At 38.3% G+C, this 18,062-nt stretch overlaps 2 protein-coding genes across 5 annotated transcripts; both read left to right on the top strand.

The window, feature by feature from the left end:
* Positions 1-731: 731 nt before the first annotated feature.
* On the top strand, positions 732-4,097 carry LOC105953794 (uncharacterized). 4 transcript variants are annotated; one of them, XM_088812073.1, is made up of 5 exons: positions 732-1,020; positions 1,157-1,202; positions 1,943-2,573; positions 2,925-3,674; positions 3,757-4,097. In XM_088812073.1, exons 3-5 carry the CDS (start codon positions 1,989-1,991, stop codon positions 3,784-3,786), a joined length of 1,365 nt encoding a protein of 454 aa, XP_088668199.1. In that variant the 5' UTR covers positions 732-1,020; positions 1,157-1,202; positions 1,943-1,988; the 3' UTR covers positions 3,787-4,097. The 4 variants fall into 4 exon arrangements, with proteins under 4 accessions (XP_088668199.1, XP_012832929.2, XP_088668202.1 ...); XM_012977475.2 differs by lacking the exon at positions 1,157-1,202; XM_088812076.1 differs by lacking the exon at positions 1,157-1,202 and having other exon boundaries at positions 738-1,020; positions 2,928-3,674.
* An 8,318-nt stretch (positions 4,098-12,415) lies between these two features.
* Positions 12,416-15,212, top strand: LOC148765739 (uncharacterized). Its single transcript, XM_088812321.1, has 3 exons — positions 12,416-13,324; positions 13,530-14,498; positions 14,586-15,212. The coding sequence occupies exons 1-3, from the start codon at positions 12,416-12,418 to the stop codon at positions 15,210-15,212; spliced, it is 2,505 nt and encodes an 834-aa protein (XP_088668447.1).
* The last annotated feature ends 2,850 nt before the right edge of the window (positions 15,213-18,062 follow it).

Raw genomic sequence — 18,062 nt, 5'->3', positions numbered from 1 at the left:
AAAAAAAGTCAACGCCGGAGACCGGCGGTCTCCGGTGGTGGCGGGTCAAAATTGGGGTCAAAATTGAAATTATGGTTAAAATTGGTTAATTGATGAAATTGGGCTAAATTGGGGGTGTAAATCATGAAATTTGAGTTGAATTGAGTTTCAATGAATTGGGGGTAATTTTGGTATATATAAAAGGATTTTCCTTATTTGCAAATAAGTTTGAATGAGCTGGATTTATTTGAAAGACAAAAAAGTTAGATGTCCATTTTTTAATTAAGTGCCCTTGTCATGGGCCTATTTGCCATTTACCCTATTATTAATTTGTTGAACTAGAAAACCGTCCAATAAGTATAAAAATAAAATTGAGCCACGACGAATGAAGGAAATCAACCTAAAAATTAATCATGCAATCGTCTTACCTAAACAAATTAAATGATACATATATGATATATTTAATCATTAGTACTCATTTTTCTCATGTTGTGAGGTGTGCTACAATATCCGAATTTCCATGTTGGCCCCATTTCTTGCCCTTTTTCTTCTATTGAAGATTTTATACTAAAAAACAGGGATGCATGTGTAAGAATTTGGGCCCTCATCCATTACATATATAATTGAGTGTGAACAAATGATCCAAAAATGGATGGGCAAAAAGGGAAAGGCAATAACAATTATATACTAATATAGCTAACTAAAGTAAAGTATTGATTCTCATAACTCATAACCCCCCAATAACAAGAATTTAAATTTCCTACGCACAAGATATGCATATACATATATATTATATGTTCTTCTCCATTTTACACAAGGTATAATAAAACTCCTCTTTGTCTCCACATAGTTTCATCTCTCTCTCTCTCTCTCTCTCTCTCTCTCTCTCTCTCTCTCTCTCTCTCTCTCTCTCTCTCTCTCAACTTCAAGTTCTTTCCTTTAATTGGTTGTGTGACAATTGTAATCATCCATAAATATGAGGGCATATGCTGAACAAAAAGAGTTCGAACAAGAGAAAAGATTCCTCAGTTTGAACAAAAGGTACAATTTTTTTTCTCAAAATTTTGTGATCAAATATTTGGTCTTTTTTTTTTTCACGTTTAGCCAATTGATGGTTTATCTTGGGTTATAATCTTTTTTATCGCTCTTGATTTGTCGGGTTATTATATGTTTCAAGAAGTTTGGTCCCGTAATTATGTCAGCTTGTGAGTGGATACTTTTGGGTACGTATTTCGTCAACTCGATGTAATTCTCTTATTATGTTTTGCGTTTAGATGCTTAAAATTGTCCAATTCTATTGGCTTGAAATATTACCATGGTCCGTTGGAGTGGTTGTGGCGGTTGCTGCAAAGACCAACATTCAGTTCCATTGCAATGTCGCGACAATTTTGAAGTAGAATTTTTAAAATTTATCAAATGGTAATTACAATACAATCTTGTACGTTGACAATTGCTATGTTACTCCCGAAAATCAAAATAATATACCAACCGCGCATTAGCCTACAAACTGCGAGAGTAATTTTGTAGCTAGTTTGAAGTCCGATACGGTGATAATATTCCGAACACACAATATTCCTTGCCCTACACAATTCCATCTCTTGTATAAAACATGCTTTGAATTATTTTAGATATATAAATGCTAAATGTTTTGTTTCATAACATTTTTCATGTTTAAATAATTAAATTCGCTGAGAGGTGGAAATAACAATTTTTTCACGTGTCAAAATTGATACTTGTATAGAAAATCATATGTTCCGTCTCCATTTAATATTTCTGCCGTTTCATAGTAAATACACAGCGGTTAATCTTAATTGGTAAAAATAAAATGTGGGTTCATTGATGTTTACCTGTCCCCAACAAGATTGTCTGTAATTTTATTGTTTTATTTTTTGAATTATAAAATCAAGATGATGACGTCACCACTTCTAGGGACAATATATTTTCTGTTATTTTCTTGTTTCAGGTGAAATATTAATTTACAGTTGAGAAACAAGGAGTTGCTGAACAACATGGCGCAGAACAAGAAACTGAATTTGAACCAACCAATCCTGTCAGTTAGAAGACAGACATACTCGCAGAACAATTACGGCGAAACAAAAACCGACAAAGCTGCCTCGGTTATACGGCCGCGGCTTCCTCTTCACCGACCCGAACCTAAATCCGGCCCCGTCAAGAATCCCGGAACCATCCCTTTCCACTGGGAACAAACGCCCGGAAAACCGAAGCCGCAGTGTGAGAACTTCACAATCTCCGAGAAATATAAAGATGAGGGCAAGAGTAGCTCTGATAATTCCTCGGGGTATTTCGATGAGTCATTCGTATTTGTTGATGCAATATCGAGGACTCGAACGAAAGATGCCTCCCAAAGATTCTCTTCAAATCGAAAAAAGAAAATAGTGGATAATAGAGATGAATTAGAAGGTGGAGATTTTCTTCGCGATTGCGGTCTAGTGCCTCGATTTTGCTTTAAAAGTTCGATCTGCGTCTTGAATCCGATTCCCGCGATGAGTATTCGGGCCAGAGCAATATTTTCTTCTTGTAGTAATGGGATACAATCTTCAGCTTGTTCTTCTACTCACCACTCTGAAAATGAGGTAATTAATAGAAAATCGAGTTTATTTCAATTAGTACCCCTGTGATATATCGAAATTGCCAAAAAACTACCCCATGTTATTTTTTATTGGCAAACACCTCCTATGATTTAATTTTTTTTAGCAATTAGTACCCCTGTATGGAGGGTTGTGTGCTAAAAAGACTGAATCGTAGGAGGGTTTTTGTCATAAAATAATATAGGATGGTTCTTTAGCAATTCGATATAACATAGGGGTCCTGATTGCAATAAACCCGAAGAAAATCCAATGTATGTTATTTGTGTTATTTTTGCATGCCAAAGTAATTTCTGCTATTTAGTAGTGATTTCTTGATATATTGTTTTTTTTTTTGAGAAGTACGAGGTGAAACCGGTTGGCGATTTCCGAAGAAATAATAAGGCTCGTTCGAAAAACGAGATTGCGGTAATATATTGTGGAAAATACTCTTTGTCGTTTCTTGAAGAGAAAAAAGATCTTGATGTTAAGGGATTTGAATCGCAAAAGAAGGGATCAAAAACTTTTGAGGAATTACTGCAGGCTGATCGAGACAGTCAAAAGGAGTTCGATTTATTAGTAGGTGGTAATTCTATTGTCGAGAAAACTGTCTATGTTGATAGCGAATATAAGGTGGATAATAATAATAATATTCTTGATTCAATTGAAGAAGAAGAGGAAGAAGATAATGAAATTAGTACTAAGAGAATGGATCAAATGCACGCAGCGTATTCATCTCGCAAAGATTTCAAGAATCCGTACCCTTTAGATGGCGAATTTGATGAACGGACTCGCGAATCACGTTGCATAAAAAGGGTATCCTCGACCGATAAATCAAATAGAAAATGGGGTACGGAAATTACGCCCACGGTTTCCGGAGAAAATAAAGGTGCAAACATGGATTCAACAACCTCTAGAAAAAATATTGAGTACTCGGATTTTCTGGTACCTCCGCCTCTGCTTAAATCTCCATCGGACTCTTGGCTTGGCCGTACTTTGCCGTCAATGTCAACAAGGAACGGTTCATTTAAGGCACGTAGAGGTGATATTAAGTCGGAAAATGTCCTTAAATGTACAAAGGTGAAGCGTCACAATCTTCGTTTTTCTGAGGTATGTATTTTTTTTTTCAATTTGTTGCTTCCAATTATCGAAATTGTTTCCACTAATGTATATATATTTATATATCCATCAGGAACTATTGACAACTATACCAGAAACTTGAGATCGAAAAGCCGTTTTTACAAGTAAAGTGACTCGTGCACGATTATCGACAACTCGAGCTGCGTTGCCTTAATTTTAGTTGAGGAAAAAAATGAGTTAATAACAAGTGTTTTGATATCACTCTAGTTTGATACTAATTTAGATGCACAACATTTTTAGTTTCTCTTTTGTCCCCATATGATAGTATTTGAATAATATGTGTTGTGAACAAATGCAGCATTTTAGTTGTATTTTTTTTTCCAAGAGTATTTGAATAAGTTGTCTTGAGAAATGGATTTTACATGCAATAATATTCCCTGAAGTTACTAAAAATTGTATTGGAGCAAATGCTACTTGATTAATCCATTTCTTATTGTATTTTTCATAACTTTTTTAATGTTTACAAATATTTACTAAATTCTTGTAGTAATTTGTAAAAGTACGCGGTTTTTTGCAAGTCATTGACATAGTTGTTGGAAAATTTGAGTTAAATACGTAAGTGATTTAAATTTATGGGAAAAACAGGGATACCCCTCATTAGGTAACATAATAGGGGATGGCTAAAACAAGTACTAAATTTTTCTTACTTTAATAAAAAAAGAAAAAAGATAATAAATAGTTAATAACATAAATACCCATTAATGAAAATCAAAACCAAATATATATTATAAATCTCATTTTTCTTTCTTCAATACTAAACACACAAATCTCTTCAAATCCATCTCCCTCTTCACAAACCCCTCACCTCCTTCTTCTTCTTCTTCTTCTTCTTCTTCTTTATACCAACAAACCCTTCTAAAAAATCTCCAAACTAAAGAAATTATAACCTTACACAACTTACAAAATGGAGTCAAATGACAACAAAATGATGATTTACGAGCAAGGAGAAACCATTAAGGTATGTATCCATGTTTTTTTTTACATAAAAATTGATTTTGAAGATTTTTATTTTTAAACCCGCCATAGATTTTCGACACATACGGGTCGAATTTTTGGTCAATTTTCGACACCAACTTGTCGAAAAATGTATTTAAAAAAAAAAAAACCAAATTCAACACTTACATGTCGAAATTTCTCAAAATTTAGACATGTAAGTGTCGAAAAAACACGGCACAAAAATATATATATATATTTTTAATACAATTTTCGACATGTTGGTGTCGAAAAATTACCAAAAATTCGACCAATATGTGTCGAGAACTGTAGGCGAATTTCATAAAAAAAATCTTCAAAATCGACTTTGAATCTCAAAAAAGACATGAATACATACTTTAATGGGTTATCCTTCCATGTAAACCACCATTTTATTGTCTTGTGACTCCATTTTACAAGTTTTGTGAGGTTTTGAATTTTTTGAATTTTGAGATTTTTTTGAGGGTTTGTAAGAAGATGAAGAAGAAGAGAGGGTTGGGTTTGGGAGAGAAGAAGAGAGTTTTTTTAATTTTTGGTATTGAAATGAGGAAAAATGATTTTTTTGTGTATAAATTGTATTTTGTATGATGAGGGATATTTTAATACTTTCCTATAAAAAAAATGTGGTATTCATCTAAGAAAAAACTTTATAAACTTCTTTAAAATATAGTATTAAACTTGGTGGTAGTATTAAAGTAAGAAAATTTTGCTACTTCTTCTAGCCACCCCCAAAATAATATGGTCTGATCCCTATTTATAATTGATCATTTGTAAACAAATGTCCATTTAACATTTTTTGAATTGTGTGACCCCCTAAGCTTATGTTAATGCTCATAAAGCCAATTTTTTGTCTATATTTTTTTCCTACTTTCTCTTTCTTCTCCTTATTTATCTCTTATCCGTCATTTTATATTCTCCATTCATTTCTTTCTCTTCCTTTTTTCCTTACTTTTGACATCTTTTTCTTTTATTCTTCATCTCTCTCTCTCTCTCTCTCTCTCTCTCTCTCTTGTCATATGTTTTTCTTTTATTCTTCTTCTCCCTCTCTCCTATCTCCTCTCTCTATTTCTTCTCTCTCTTCTCCCATTTCCTCTCTCATCGTCTATTTCTGTTTCTTTATTTTCTCTTTATTTTTCTCTATTTCTTCTCACTATTTTACCTTTTCTTCTATATCTCATTTTTTTATCGTTGAAATCAATCTATTTTCTACTCTATGAATTCATGTTTTCACCGGAAATGAGATTTTTATCGTGAGTATTCTATTTTATAACACTATAGTATCTTAAATTGAAAAATAATATAGTTAATTAATAAAAAAAATATAGTTGATTACCATTTTTTTGTAGTTGACATCAAAACAAATGTAGTTGACTATCTAATTTTTGTAGTTGACTCTGACAGCAATAAAGTTAACTACCCATTTTTTACAGTTGATTACCAATTGTTTATAGTTGACATCGTAAAAATTATAGTTGACTATCTAATTTTTATGGTTGACTTTGTAACACCCCACATTTTCATAAGCATATTATAGAGATTTATGGAATAAATTATCAATTCATTTCCATACTTACATTACCTTTCATAAACTAATTAGTAAATGCTATTCACCTTAATTGTTTATATGCATTAAGTGCAATTATTTTGAATAAATGATGAATATGCACTCATGGATTAATTAGTAATTTCAATTCATTCTAAGTGTTTAAGTGATTTTTATAAATTATGATATTTATGAATTAGGTGTACTTGTTTAATTAAATGATTTAATAACTTCGATTTCGTGATTAAGTGATTCATGACTCTACTCCTATGAATTTTGTGAAGTATAATTTATTATGCAATTTAATTGAATTAGTTAACTCATGAATGTTCCTAGTTTAATTAATGGATTTATGATTAGTAATTTGTTAATCCCATGTATCATAAGTGTTTATATGACTTATAATAGATTTTACAATTTGGTTAATAGTTCCACTCAGTTTCTATTTTATTATGTAATTAAATATTTATATGTGTTTAACTATGTGCATGAGCCGTGTAATTTCTTATGCATATATGTGAATTATATGAATGTGCCATGTGTATGTGTATGGTGTGTTTATATGACATATTATATGGATGTGTATACTATGATATATTATAGGGGAAATATGCAATACACCCCTCAAATGGAAAATATTTTGAACTAAACCCAATTGACTTGTAAAGACTTTTGCCTACACCCAAATTCCACTCTTAATTAGTGAGACCCACCTAGACTAGTATGAGAAGACAAAACTCAAAAGTACCCTAAACTACTATAGCCCTAATTATTTGCTCAACTACCACTTTCATCTTCTCTCTTATCCACCTCTCCACCTAAATCCCTCAAAACACTCATAAAATTTCAAGCTTCATCCACCGCTGCCACCGCCTCCACCGCCGCCTCCTCCGCCGCCGGCGTCGCCGCTTCCTCCTTCGTCTCCACATAAATAATCTCGTTCTTTCTCAATTTCTCTCCTTACACCACCATCGTCTAGATTTGCATACCACCATTGTGGGATTTATTTTTGCACATTTTGTACTCGCATTGACATGCAAAGGACATGTACAAAATGATATCTTCGGTAATATCTCAGCTTTACACAAATGGAATTTTATCTAGCTGAAACAATTAATTTCATTGGTTCAAAGCATCCCTTGATAAGACTTGTCATTGAAATGGGCTGTGGACGTATACTTCATCCCTTTTGCTCTGATTTTTACAGGAGAAAGCTGACACGATTATCAGTTAATGCAAATGGATCCGCAATCCCTGAAGACTGCATTGACAAGAATTTAATTAAGAAGAACTTATGGTAAGCACTTCTTCCGAAATGATAAGATTCCAACATGAATACACATTTTAGCTTTGTGGTCAGTGTTTTTCAATTTAAAAAAATGTATAATTATCTTTCAAGCAGTGGTTATAGTGTTTGGTTTCTAGTAGAAAACCACCGTCGTCACTTGTGCCGCCGCCGCCTCCTTCGTTTTCACGTAAGGTTTCTTCTCTCCTTTTTGTTATCTTTCTCGATTTCTTAGTTTTTTTTTTTTTTTTTTTTTTTTTTTTTTTTTTTTTCAGATCTGCCCACCACCACCGTCCGCCTCTCTCACTCTATCTTTCGTTCACCACCGCCGCCATCGCCGTTGACTCCCCCTCCCTCTCTTTCGTTAATTTTCTACCTTTATTTATGTATTTTTCGATTTCTCTCTCTCTCTCTCTCTCTCTCTCTCTCTCTCTCTCCTCTTTTCTCCAGATCTGAAACACTACAGTTGCAGCAACATGACTATAGTCATATTCGAATATGACTATAGTCATATTTATGTATTTAGTTAGACGAATTGAAGCGTACTCTCCCTTCTCTCTATCGTTAATTTTCTACCTTTATTTATGTACTTTCGATTTCTCTCTCTCTCTGTCTCTCTCTCTCTCTCTCTCTCTCTCTCTCTCTCTCTCTCTCTCTCTCTCTCTCTCTCTCTCTCTCTCTCTCTCTCTCTCTCTCTCAGATCTGAAAATACAGTTCAAATCTGTACAGTAGCAGCAACATGACTATAGTCATATTCGAATATGACTATAGTCATATTTATGTATTTTTTCGAATATGACTATTGTTGAATATGATTGTAGTCATATTCGAATATGTTCTATATTCTCGTTTCAAGTTGACTTGTAATAACGAGATTCAAATTGTGGTTTTTTGTGATTTTTTTGTGTGGATGTTGATTGCATTGTTTCCCTAAACAATAGGGAATCTTAGTTGTTTTATATAATTTGGTAAACATGAGTTTACCACACTATATAATCGGAATTTCGAAGTTAAGAATTAAAAAAAATGCAATATAAAGAAAAAATATGACTACAGTTGATGTAGTCACATATAGTCATATTAGACTAGTCTTATTGAACTATAGTCATATTCGGCGTAGTACACTTGTCGGGGGAAAAAAAATCAATTTTTCGTTTAAAAAAATTTAAGAAAATATGACTATGGTCATATTCAACTATACTCATATTCGGCGTCGTAAACTTGTCAGGGAAAAAAAATCAATTTTTCGTTTAAAAGAATTTAAGAAAATATTAAAAAAAATATGAAAAAAATAATAATAATAAAAAAAAACTTTACATCTGCACGTGGGTTTTGATTTTGTATGTGACAAAGCAATTTTTTTTTTATTTGTTGGCTGATTTTATGGAGCATATTAAGGTGATTTTTTATTTTTTTAATTAATTGATTGATTTTAAGGAATTGGAATATTGAATTGGAAAAAAATGCTATTATTTGGCATTATTCAAGGAAAGCGACGTGGATTATTGGGTAGGGATTTTCTAATTTCGGAAGGGTAGTATTGGAATTAATATTTATAGGGGTTTATCACAAAGAAAGATTTAAGGGTTGGACATATCACCATTTATTACTCATCCAAGGGGTTTATTGCTAAAGGGCCCTATATTATATGTGCTTGATTATATATGTGAGGATTTAATTATGTGTATATATGTATGTATGTGCTATGTGCATGTACATGTATGTGACATACATGTCCATAACTCTCTCTCTCTCGGTAAGTACATGGAGAATTTCCTCCCAAATTCTTCCTTCTATTATTTTAATATTATATATATATATATATATATATATATATATATATATATATATATATATATATATATATATATATATATATATATATATATATATATATATATATATATATATATATATATATATATATATATATATATATAGAGAGAGAGAGAGAGAGAGAGAGAGAGAGAGGGGTTTTGTGTGTGCATATGCTTTGTGATTTATGAATTGTCGCGTGTATGGGTTGTGTATGTCGGGTTTGTGGTGTGTTTACAAGTGTTCTAGTTTCCCTAATTGCAATTTACATCCTATTGTCTTCTATATTACTCTTTTTCTCCTCTCTTTGTTCGTCCAAATACAGCCCCAAAAGGAAGAATTCATCTTCCACTTCAAAACCTTCAAGATTCTTCATAAAAGTTCCTCTTTTCGTCTTCTAAAATCCTCTCAAAATTCTTATGTCTCCCTAAATTCGAAATTCCCAAATACACTCAAAGAAACAACCATATAATTTCTCAAAACTCAGCTCCAAAACTCTCCAATAACACCCATGTCAAGCCCAAAGATTTCCAAGCCAAAATTCCATGGGTCCTTGGTTTTTTCTCTTTCTTAGCCTTTGATTTTCATGGGTAAGGACCTTTTGGTCTTTACTGAAATAATAACCTAATTAATATAAACTATATGTTTTTTAATGAATTATATGATTGTGATTTTAATTTTTGGGCTCTAAAAGATAAAGATCTTTCCGAACACTAATTGAATTTTAGATTCGTAGTCTCTATTTGCAGTGCATGTTTCATCAGTTAGTTATTTTGCTAAAATTATGAAATTTTACGGTAGTCTAGATAATTGTTAATTGTATTAGCTTCATTTTGATATTAATTATGCATAAATTGAATTTATATTGATTAAGTAATGGATCGTTTTTTGAAAACTGCACAGTTTCTGAGTCATTTATGAATTATGTGTTTAATACGACTTTATACTAATTTGACTTGCGTGATTTACTTGGATATGATTATAGACTTATTAAAATTCTGCTCTGCAAAATTTCACAGTGTTTGGTTAAACATATGAATCAATTCGTATTTTTGAAGTTGATTACTCTGTTCTGGAAAACTGACCGTGTCAATACACTAAATTAATTATTTCTCTTAAACGGTTAAGTTTCTTGCTCAATTGTTTTAACCAGGTAGAATATACTTGAAGGTGAACATCTTGTGAAACTTTCAAATAAGGATTTAACTGAAATGTTCTATTTGGGATTGTCTCTTATATCTAATTATGTTTAATTTGAGGAGAGTCTCCAATATTAACCCAAAAATTAAGGGGATTTTGGTTGGAAGGTAGACAAAGGAGACTAATTTTCATTGAAAGTAAGAAAGGAAAAATTGAATTAATAATTATTAAAATATATTAAATAATATATTTTAAAAAATAACTTTCAAATGAGTTGGAAAAATCGCCCATCGTAATCTAATTTTTGAACTAATTAAATTTTATTTTTAGTCAAATTTATCTATATAAAACATGAAAGGAGTTTTTGTGCATAAGCCCCCAACCAAACATCTTTATTATTCTAGGTTTATGGGCTATATTTCTTTCACCAATAAGCCCATCCCTTTAATATTTATTACAAATAAATGAAACATTCATGTATATTCCAATATTACCCCCAACCCTTTATACGTAATTCTTAATTATAACCCCAATTTAATCTATTTTGTCCACAAAAAATCAATTTTGACTTTTTTTTTTTTTTACAAAAACTTTCTCTTATTCAAAAAACAAAAAAATTTAGATTCCGGCGTTGAGCGGCGATCAACGCTGGTCGGCGTTGACTTTTCAGATTTTTTTTCTTTTCTTCCCGGATTTTTTCGCTGATCTCCGGCGTTGACTTTTTTAGTGTTTTCTAAGTGTTTTTTTTTTGTTTTTTTTACGGCCGCCGCTAAACGTTGACCGTAATTGTGCTGTCACTAACAGTAAATTGACGTAAAAAAATTTGAAAAGTCAACGCCGGATTCCGGCGGCAAAATTTTTTTTTTTGAATTTTGTTTTTTGAAAAAAAAAGTTTTGTGCCAAAATTGAATAATTTGTGAAATTTGGGGTCAAATTGAGGTTAAATTAAGTTAATGATGAAATTGGAGCATATTAAAGTATGATGGCCTATTTTAGCCTTTTACAAAAATCCGACTCATGTGTGAACTTATTGGTAACGGAGTTTTTTGTCAAGATGTCTTTATGAATAAGTATCAATTGATTGGGCTTATTTGTAATGAGCCCATATAATTAACTAACTGATCCAGCCCGGGATTGCTTGATGGATCCAATAGAGACCAAAGGCCCAAACAAGATCAAATGACACCGTTCAAGCCCATTAACAGAAGGCCCATCAAACTGGTACCGGTTGGGCGAGAGGGACCAGGCCGCGGCACGCGAGTAGCCCGCGTGCGAGAGGCTTCTCGCTGCCTCGCTCTCTCGCCTAGCAGCTTCACTCCCCTCACCTACGCTCCTCCGCATCTCTCGCCAGGCTGCTCGCCCCCGACCGGAGGTGATCATTGCTGCACATGGGGGTATTTAATGCACGTCCAGTCTACTGACAAGCGCAGAGGAATGTCTCTTCGACCCCTACTTTTTGCCCCTGCAGCTGCCAATGAAATGACAGATTAAACCGCATTGAAGGTAATTTGAGGTCTGGATGCTTAATTACCGCGATGGGACAGGTAAATTAAATTGAAGAGTATTTGACGTCCGTCCCTTTTTTCTAGTATAAATAGGGGCAGTAAATACAGTAAAAGCAGAACAAGCATACATACCTAAATTACGCACATAAACTAGTATCTTCTTTAGAAATTTACTGAACTTGGCCGTCGGAGTGCTAACTCCGGCCTAAGTCCGGTTCTTTTCTTCCTTTGTAGGTTTGCTGTGGTCCCCGGTCCAAATCCAGGCCTGTTCAACTCTTTAAACCAGCCCACCACGAATCCAGTCGGATCAAATGGCGCCGTCTGTGGGAAACCGTTGAGCAAAGTTGTGGCAACGTTTTCCTTTAAAAGCACCTTTATCTGTTTTCCGTTAATCAGTATACGTCTATCAATGGCCTCGTTTCCCAGCATAGTAAGGGATCTAACCAGTCAGATGGAGTCCGAAGCAACCCCAGCCCTGCAGGAGCACCAACCAGCCGTCGGAGAGGCCTCTACCGCGAGAGAGGAGACGCCCCAAGCAGTCGGCGTTGCGGGAGGTGGCCCCATGGTCGCCATGACTATGGAAAACCTGCAGGCACTCTTGGCGAGCGCTGTCCAGGAGGGCTCTGTGCGCACGCTAAGGGAGCCCGAGGCTGCGTCGCCCAAAAGAAGGATGGGGGAGATTGGGGGGCGAGGGAGCGAGGGACCCGCCCGCGCAGGTTCCTCGCTCAGTACATTAAGCCCCTTTTCAGCCGACATTCTGGATGACGATCTGTCACACTCATTTCGACCTGTCACTTACGAATACTTGGGAACCACCGACCCTTGTGAGCATCTCTGTCGCTTCAATAACACTTCGGATTTGCACCGATTTACTGAGGGAGTGAAGTGTCGGGTCTTCGCGACTACGTTAGCGGGAGCCGCACAAGCTTGGTTCAGCCAGCTGCCTGTGGGCACGATTCGCGGTTTCGACCAGCTGAGCGCCTGTTTTATGGATCACTTCGCGAGCTCAAAGAAACAAAAGAGGAGCACCCTGACTCTGTTCGCAGTCAGGCAGAGGGAGGGAGAGCACTTACGAAGTTTTATCAAGCGCTTCATCTCGGCCACCTTGGAGGTACCGATCACCTCGGAAGAAGTTTTGATCAGCGCCCTCGCGCAAGGGCTGCGGGCGGGTGATTTCTTCACGTCGCTCTCGAAAAAGCCCCTCGCATCTTTTAATGCTTTGTTGAAAAAGGCCGAGCGATACATGAACGCCGAGGAAGCGGTGCATAATAAATTTGGCGAGGGCAAAGGCGGCCTCGAGGCGAAAAGGGAAAAGAAAGAGGATAGAATGCAGAAACCGACCCAACTTGCGAGAAGGGAGGTGCAAAACGAGAGAAAAATAGGACCTCGTTTTGACAGCTATGCCACGCTAGTCGCACAACCAGGAGAGATATTGCTGGCCATAGAGAATAACCCAAAGTTAAAGTGGCCTCGCACGTATGCGGAAGCCCCGAAGAGAAGCCCCTCGCTAGGGAGTTTCTGCCGTTTTCATTAATGATTATGGCCACACCACCAACGAATGCCAGCACCTTCGTGACGAAATCGAGAGGCTCATACGCGCGAAGAATCTACCAGAATTTGTGAAAGAGGGGAACCAACGCCCGCAGCAGTTCCCAGCTCGGCGTGCGAGCGAGCCCCGCAAACCTGAGCCGGGAAGGGAAAAGCTAAATGAGAGGAAGGACCAGGTGGCGCCTGCCAACTTCATCAGCATGATTTTGGGAGGACCTTCAGGAGGAGACTCCAACAGGGCCCGGCGAGCGCACCTGAGACAGTTGCGAGAGACGGAGGAGTTATTTGGAGAGATAGAAGAAGCAGATCGGGCAAGCCGTGCGCACCTCCGACGCTTGTGCGAGATGGAAGCTCAGCTCGAGGAGGTGCAAAGAATATCTTACGTGCCTCCCATTGTTTTCGGTCCCCAGGACGAAGAAGGAATCAGGCAGCCACATTCTGACGCCCTGGTGATTACTGCCATGGTAGCGAATTTCGATATCGCGAGAATATTAGTGGACACCGGCAGTTCCGCTGATGTTATCTACTATGATTGTTTCAGAAAGATGAATATGGATTTCGAGTTAAAGTATGTAGAGACAAGCTTGGTCGGGTTCTCGGGAGAGTCAGTGCGGTCGGTCGGAGAGGTATGCCTGCCCATTTCTCTAGGAATGGAGCCGGTGCGAGCAACCCAATCCGTAAAGTTTTTGGTACTGGATGCGCCTTCTACCTACAACATCATATTGGGGCGACCGTCCATGAACTCATTTCAGGCAGTAGTCTCAACTTACCATATGAAGCTGAAATTCCCCGTCTTAGATCAAATCGGGGAGGTCCGAGGGGATCAAGAGACCTCGAGGAGGTGTTATTATGACGCCTTAAGAAGAATAGGAAACATAGATACTATTCGTACTGTTTCCCCAGGTAGCCAGGGGAAGGAGGACCGGATGCCGGAAGTAGACCCCGCAAAAGAAGAAGCCCACGTGAAGCCAATGGAGGAATTAATGGTAATTCAACTATGCGAGAAGGATGCCTCTCGCACCACCCGCATAGGTGGCGGTTTAGATGCAGACATGTCTCGACAGCTGGCTTAGTTTCTGAGGAAGAATCAAGATGTGTTCGCGTTCACTCCAGCAGATCTCGGGAGTATCGACGAGCGGCTTGTGGTGCACAGGCTGAATGTCAAGCAGAATGCGAAGCTGGTCAAGCAAAAGCGTCGGCATTTTGGAGCGGAGAAAGACAAAATTATACAGGAAGAAGTGCGGAAGTTGTTGGCAGCCGGACAGATCCGGGAGATCCGTTTTCCTACTTGGCTGTCCAATGCAGTTTTAGTCAAGAAGGGCGAGGGAAAGTGGCGAATGTGCATTGACTTCAGGGATCTCAACAAAGCATGTCCCAAGGACTACTACCCCCTGCCACGAATCGACCAGCTCGTAGACTCAACCGCCGGTTGCGAAATGCTAAGTATGATGGACGCCTCGCAAGGATACCATCAGATTCCATTGTGCCTTGGCGACCAGCCCAAGGTGAGCTTCATCACCTCCACTGGAACTTATTGCTACACGGTCATGCCTTTTGGGCTGAAAAATGCGGGAGCCACGTACCAGAGACTAGTAGACAAAATGTTCAGGGACCAACTCGGAAGGAACATGGAGATATATGTGGATGATATGCTGGTGAAAACAGCATATGGAGGCCCAATAAGTGTGCTTTTGGGGTAAAAACAGGAAAATTCCTGGGTTACATGGTAACAGAAAGGGGAGTGGAAGTGAATCCGGAGAAGGTGCAGGCGGTTTTGGATATGGAGGCCCCACGAAATATTAAAGAGGTTCAAATGCTGGCTGGAAGAATAACAGCTCTGAGTAGATTCATATCTAAGGCGGGAGAGGCTATTCACCCTTTCTTTAAAATACTAAGAAAGGGGACTCAATTCGAGTGGACGGAAGAATCAGGAAAGGCTTTCGAGCAGCTCAAGAATCTTCTCGCTCGTCTCCCGCTGTTAGCAAAGCCCGCGCCGGGAGAAAAGCTTTATGTATATCTTACGGTGGGCGAGTTCGTAGTCAGCTCGGTCTTAGCCCGAGAGGAGGAGGGAGTGCAAAGCCCGGTATATTATGCGAGTAAACTCTTGAGAGGGGCTGAGATGAGATACTCCGAGATAGAAAAGATGGGCCTGGCGCTAGTGACGACCGCACGAAAGCTAAGACCCTACTTTCTTTCGCACGCAATAGTGGTCCGGACCAACCACCCTATGAAGACAGTGATGGGAAGGATGGAAGTTTCGGGAAGAATGGTTAAGTGGGCAGTAGAGATGGAACAGTTCGATATCAGCTACGAGCCACGGATCGCCATAAAAGGGCAAGCCCTAGCAGATTTTCTGCAGGAAACGACGAGACCAGAAGAGCAAGGAATATGGAGGGTGTTCGTTGATGGTTCGGCGAATGCATCAGGAAGTGGAGTAGGAGTGTTGCTAGCGGAGGTGGGCGATGAGTTGGAATACGCGATAAAGTTGCCTTTCAGAGCCTCAAATAATGAAGCAGAGTATGAAGCAGTTATACATGGGATGAAGCTGGTATCTTCAGCCGGGGGCAGGAAGTTGAACATATTTTCGGATTCACAGCTAGTAGTACATCAAGTAAAGGGCGAATTCGAGATAAAAACGAGCGAATGATGGCTTATTGCGAGACAGTACGGTCGATGATGAGCGAGTTCGAATTCTGCGAGCTAGCTCAAATACCCCGAGAGGAGAACCAGCATGCTGATTTTCTGGCAAAGGTAGGAAGCATGGCGGTGGGATACGAGTCAAGGAAAATACAGTTGCTAGTTGGGGAGCCATGTAGCGGGGGCGAGGAGCGTGTTTCAACAGTGACAAGTGGGGAAGATTGGCGCACGAAAATCACGGCATGTCTGCAAGGAAAGGTGGTCGCAAGTGGCCGCGCCCAGAAGGTCCTGGAACAGCGAGCAAGCAATTTCTGCCTAATCGGGGATATACTTCACAAAAGAGGCTACACTAGGCCGCACCTAAGATGCCTATCTCTGGAGGAGGGTCGTTACGTGCTGCACGAGGTTCACCAAGGATGCTGCGGGGACCATGCAGGAGGTAGAGTATTGGTCTCGCGGGTACTAAGGGCAGGATATTTTTGGCCCACCTTGAGAAAAGACGCGGGACAGTTTGTCAAGAGATGTGATAAGTGCCAGAGGCATGGCCCGCTGATTCACACGCCGGGAGAGGATATGACGATAATAACTTCCCCTTGTCCTTTTGCACAATGGGGAATAGATATCGTGGGCCCCATGCCGCTGGCCAAGGGGCAGAGAAAGTTCTTAATAGTCGCTGTAGATTACTTCTCCAAGTGGGTGGAGGCGGTGGCAGTGGCCAGGATAACGGATACAGAGGTCATGAAATTCATATGGCAAAATATCTGTTGCCGATATGGGTTGCCTAGGGATCTCATTTCAGATAATGGAACACAGTTTAACTCAGCCAAGATACAGGGATGGTGTGCAGGTCTGGGTATCAAGCAGAGATTTGCAGCCGTGGCTCACCCGCAGGCGAACGGGCAAGTCGAGGTGATCAATCGGGTATTGTTAGAAGGAATAAAGAAATGTCTGGAGGGAGCGAAAGGAAATTGGGTTGAGGAATTGCACGCGATACTATGGGGATATCGAACATCACCAAAAGAAGCGACCGGAGAAAGTCCGTTCTCATTGGTGTACGGGTCGGAAGCTGTCATACCAGTAGAGGTAGGAATGCCGTCGAGCAGAATTATGAATTTTCATGAAAAAGCTAATAGCATGCGCTTGCGCGAGGAGCTGGACTTGGTAATGGAAAAGCAACAGAGCGCGAGAGGAAGGATGGAGCTCAGCAAAGCTAAAATTAAGGCAGCCTATGACAAGAAAGTAAGGCAGAGAGTCATTCAAGTGGGGGACTTGGTCTTAAAACAGGCGGATGCACTCAAAACGGTGGGAAAGCTAATGGAGAAATGGGAAGGACCATACAAGGTGGTAGCGGTTCTCGCAGGAGGAGCTTACATGTTGGAGGATATGAAGGGCTTAAGGATATCTCGCGCATGGAACGTGTGTCATCTGAAACGCTACTATATATAGTGCTAATGTGTTATAATATTTTGTATTATAAGAATAGGCCATATTTTTGATTACTCATCCATCTGCCGGCGGAATGAGCCATGTTTTTTAAGTAAGAAAAAAAAATAGAATATGAAGTGGCCTCTTTTGGAAAATCTGATGTCTAATCTATAAACTCTTACTCGCACATAAGCGAACAAGGATTACAATTGAAAAAAACAAAAAAAAAAAAAAAAAAAAAGAGAAATTATTGGAATATTTCCAATACGAAGTGTGCGAGCAGGGATTTGCATCGAGCAAATCTCGCTAGAAAGCGAGAAAGAGAAATTATTTGAAATATTTCCAATGCGAAATTGGCGAGCGAAGATTTGCAACCATGAAAATCTAGCTAGAAAGCGAGAAAGAAAGTTAGAAATTATTGGAGTATTTCCAATACGAAGTGTGCGAGCATTTGCATCGAGCAAATTTCGCTAGAAAGCAAGAAAGAA

The sequence above is a fragment of the Erythranthe guttata genome, chromosome 13 (genome assembly GCF_056151865.1).
Source record: "Erythranthe guttata isolate IM_541 chromosome 13, IM_541, whole genome shotgun sequence".
Taxonomy (NCBI): domain Eukaryota; kingdom Viridiplantae; phylum Streptophyta; class Magnoliopsida; order Lamiales; family Phrymaceae; genus Erythranthe; species Erythranthe guttata.
This window is presented reverse-complemented; position numbering and strand designations above follow the sequence as displayed.

Bases quoted from the DNA above. Each gene is read 5' to 3' on its own strand.
- LOC105953794 (XM_012977475.2), top strand. From the start codon at position 1,989: ATGGCGCAGAACAAGAAACTGAATTTGAACCAACCAATCCTGTCAGTT. The intron at 2,574-2,924 runs GTAATTAATAGA...TTTTTTTTTGAG, and splicing joins CTCACCACTCTGAAAATGAG to AAGTACGAGGTGAAACCGGT. The intron at 3,675-3,756 runs GTATGTATTTTT...TATATCCATCAG, and splicing joins ACAATCTTCGTTTTTCTGAG to GAACTATTGACAACTATACC.
- LOC148765739 (XM_088812321.1), top strand. From the start codon at position 12,416: ATGGAGTCCGAAGCAACCCCAGCCCTGCAGGAGCACCAACCAGCCGTC. The intron at 13,325-13,529 runs GTGCAAAACGAG...AACGAATGCCAG, and splicing joins CCCAACTTGCGAGAAGGGAG to CACCTTCGTGACGAAATCGA. The intron at 14,499-14,585 runs GTAATTCAACTA...CAGCTGGCTTAG, and splicing joins AGCCAATGGAGGAATTAATG to TTTCTGAGGAAGAATCAAGA.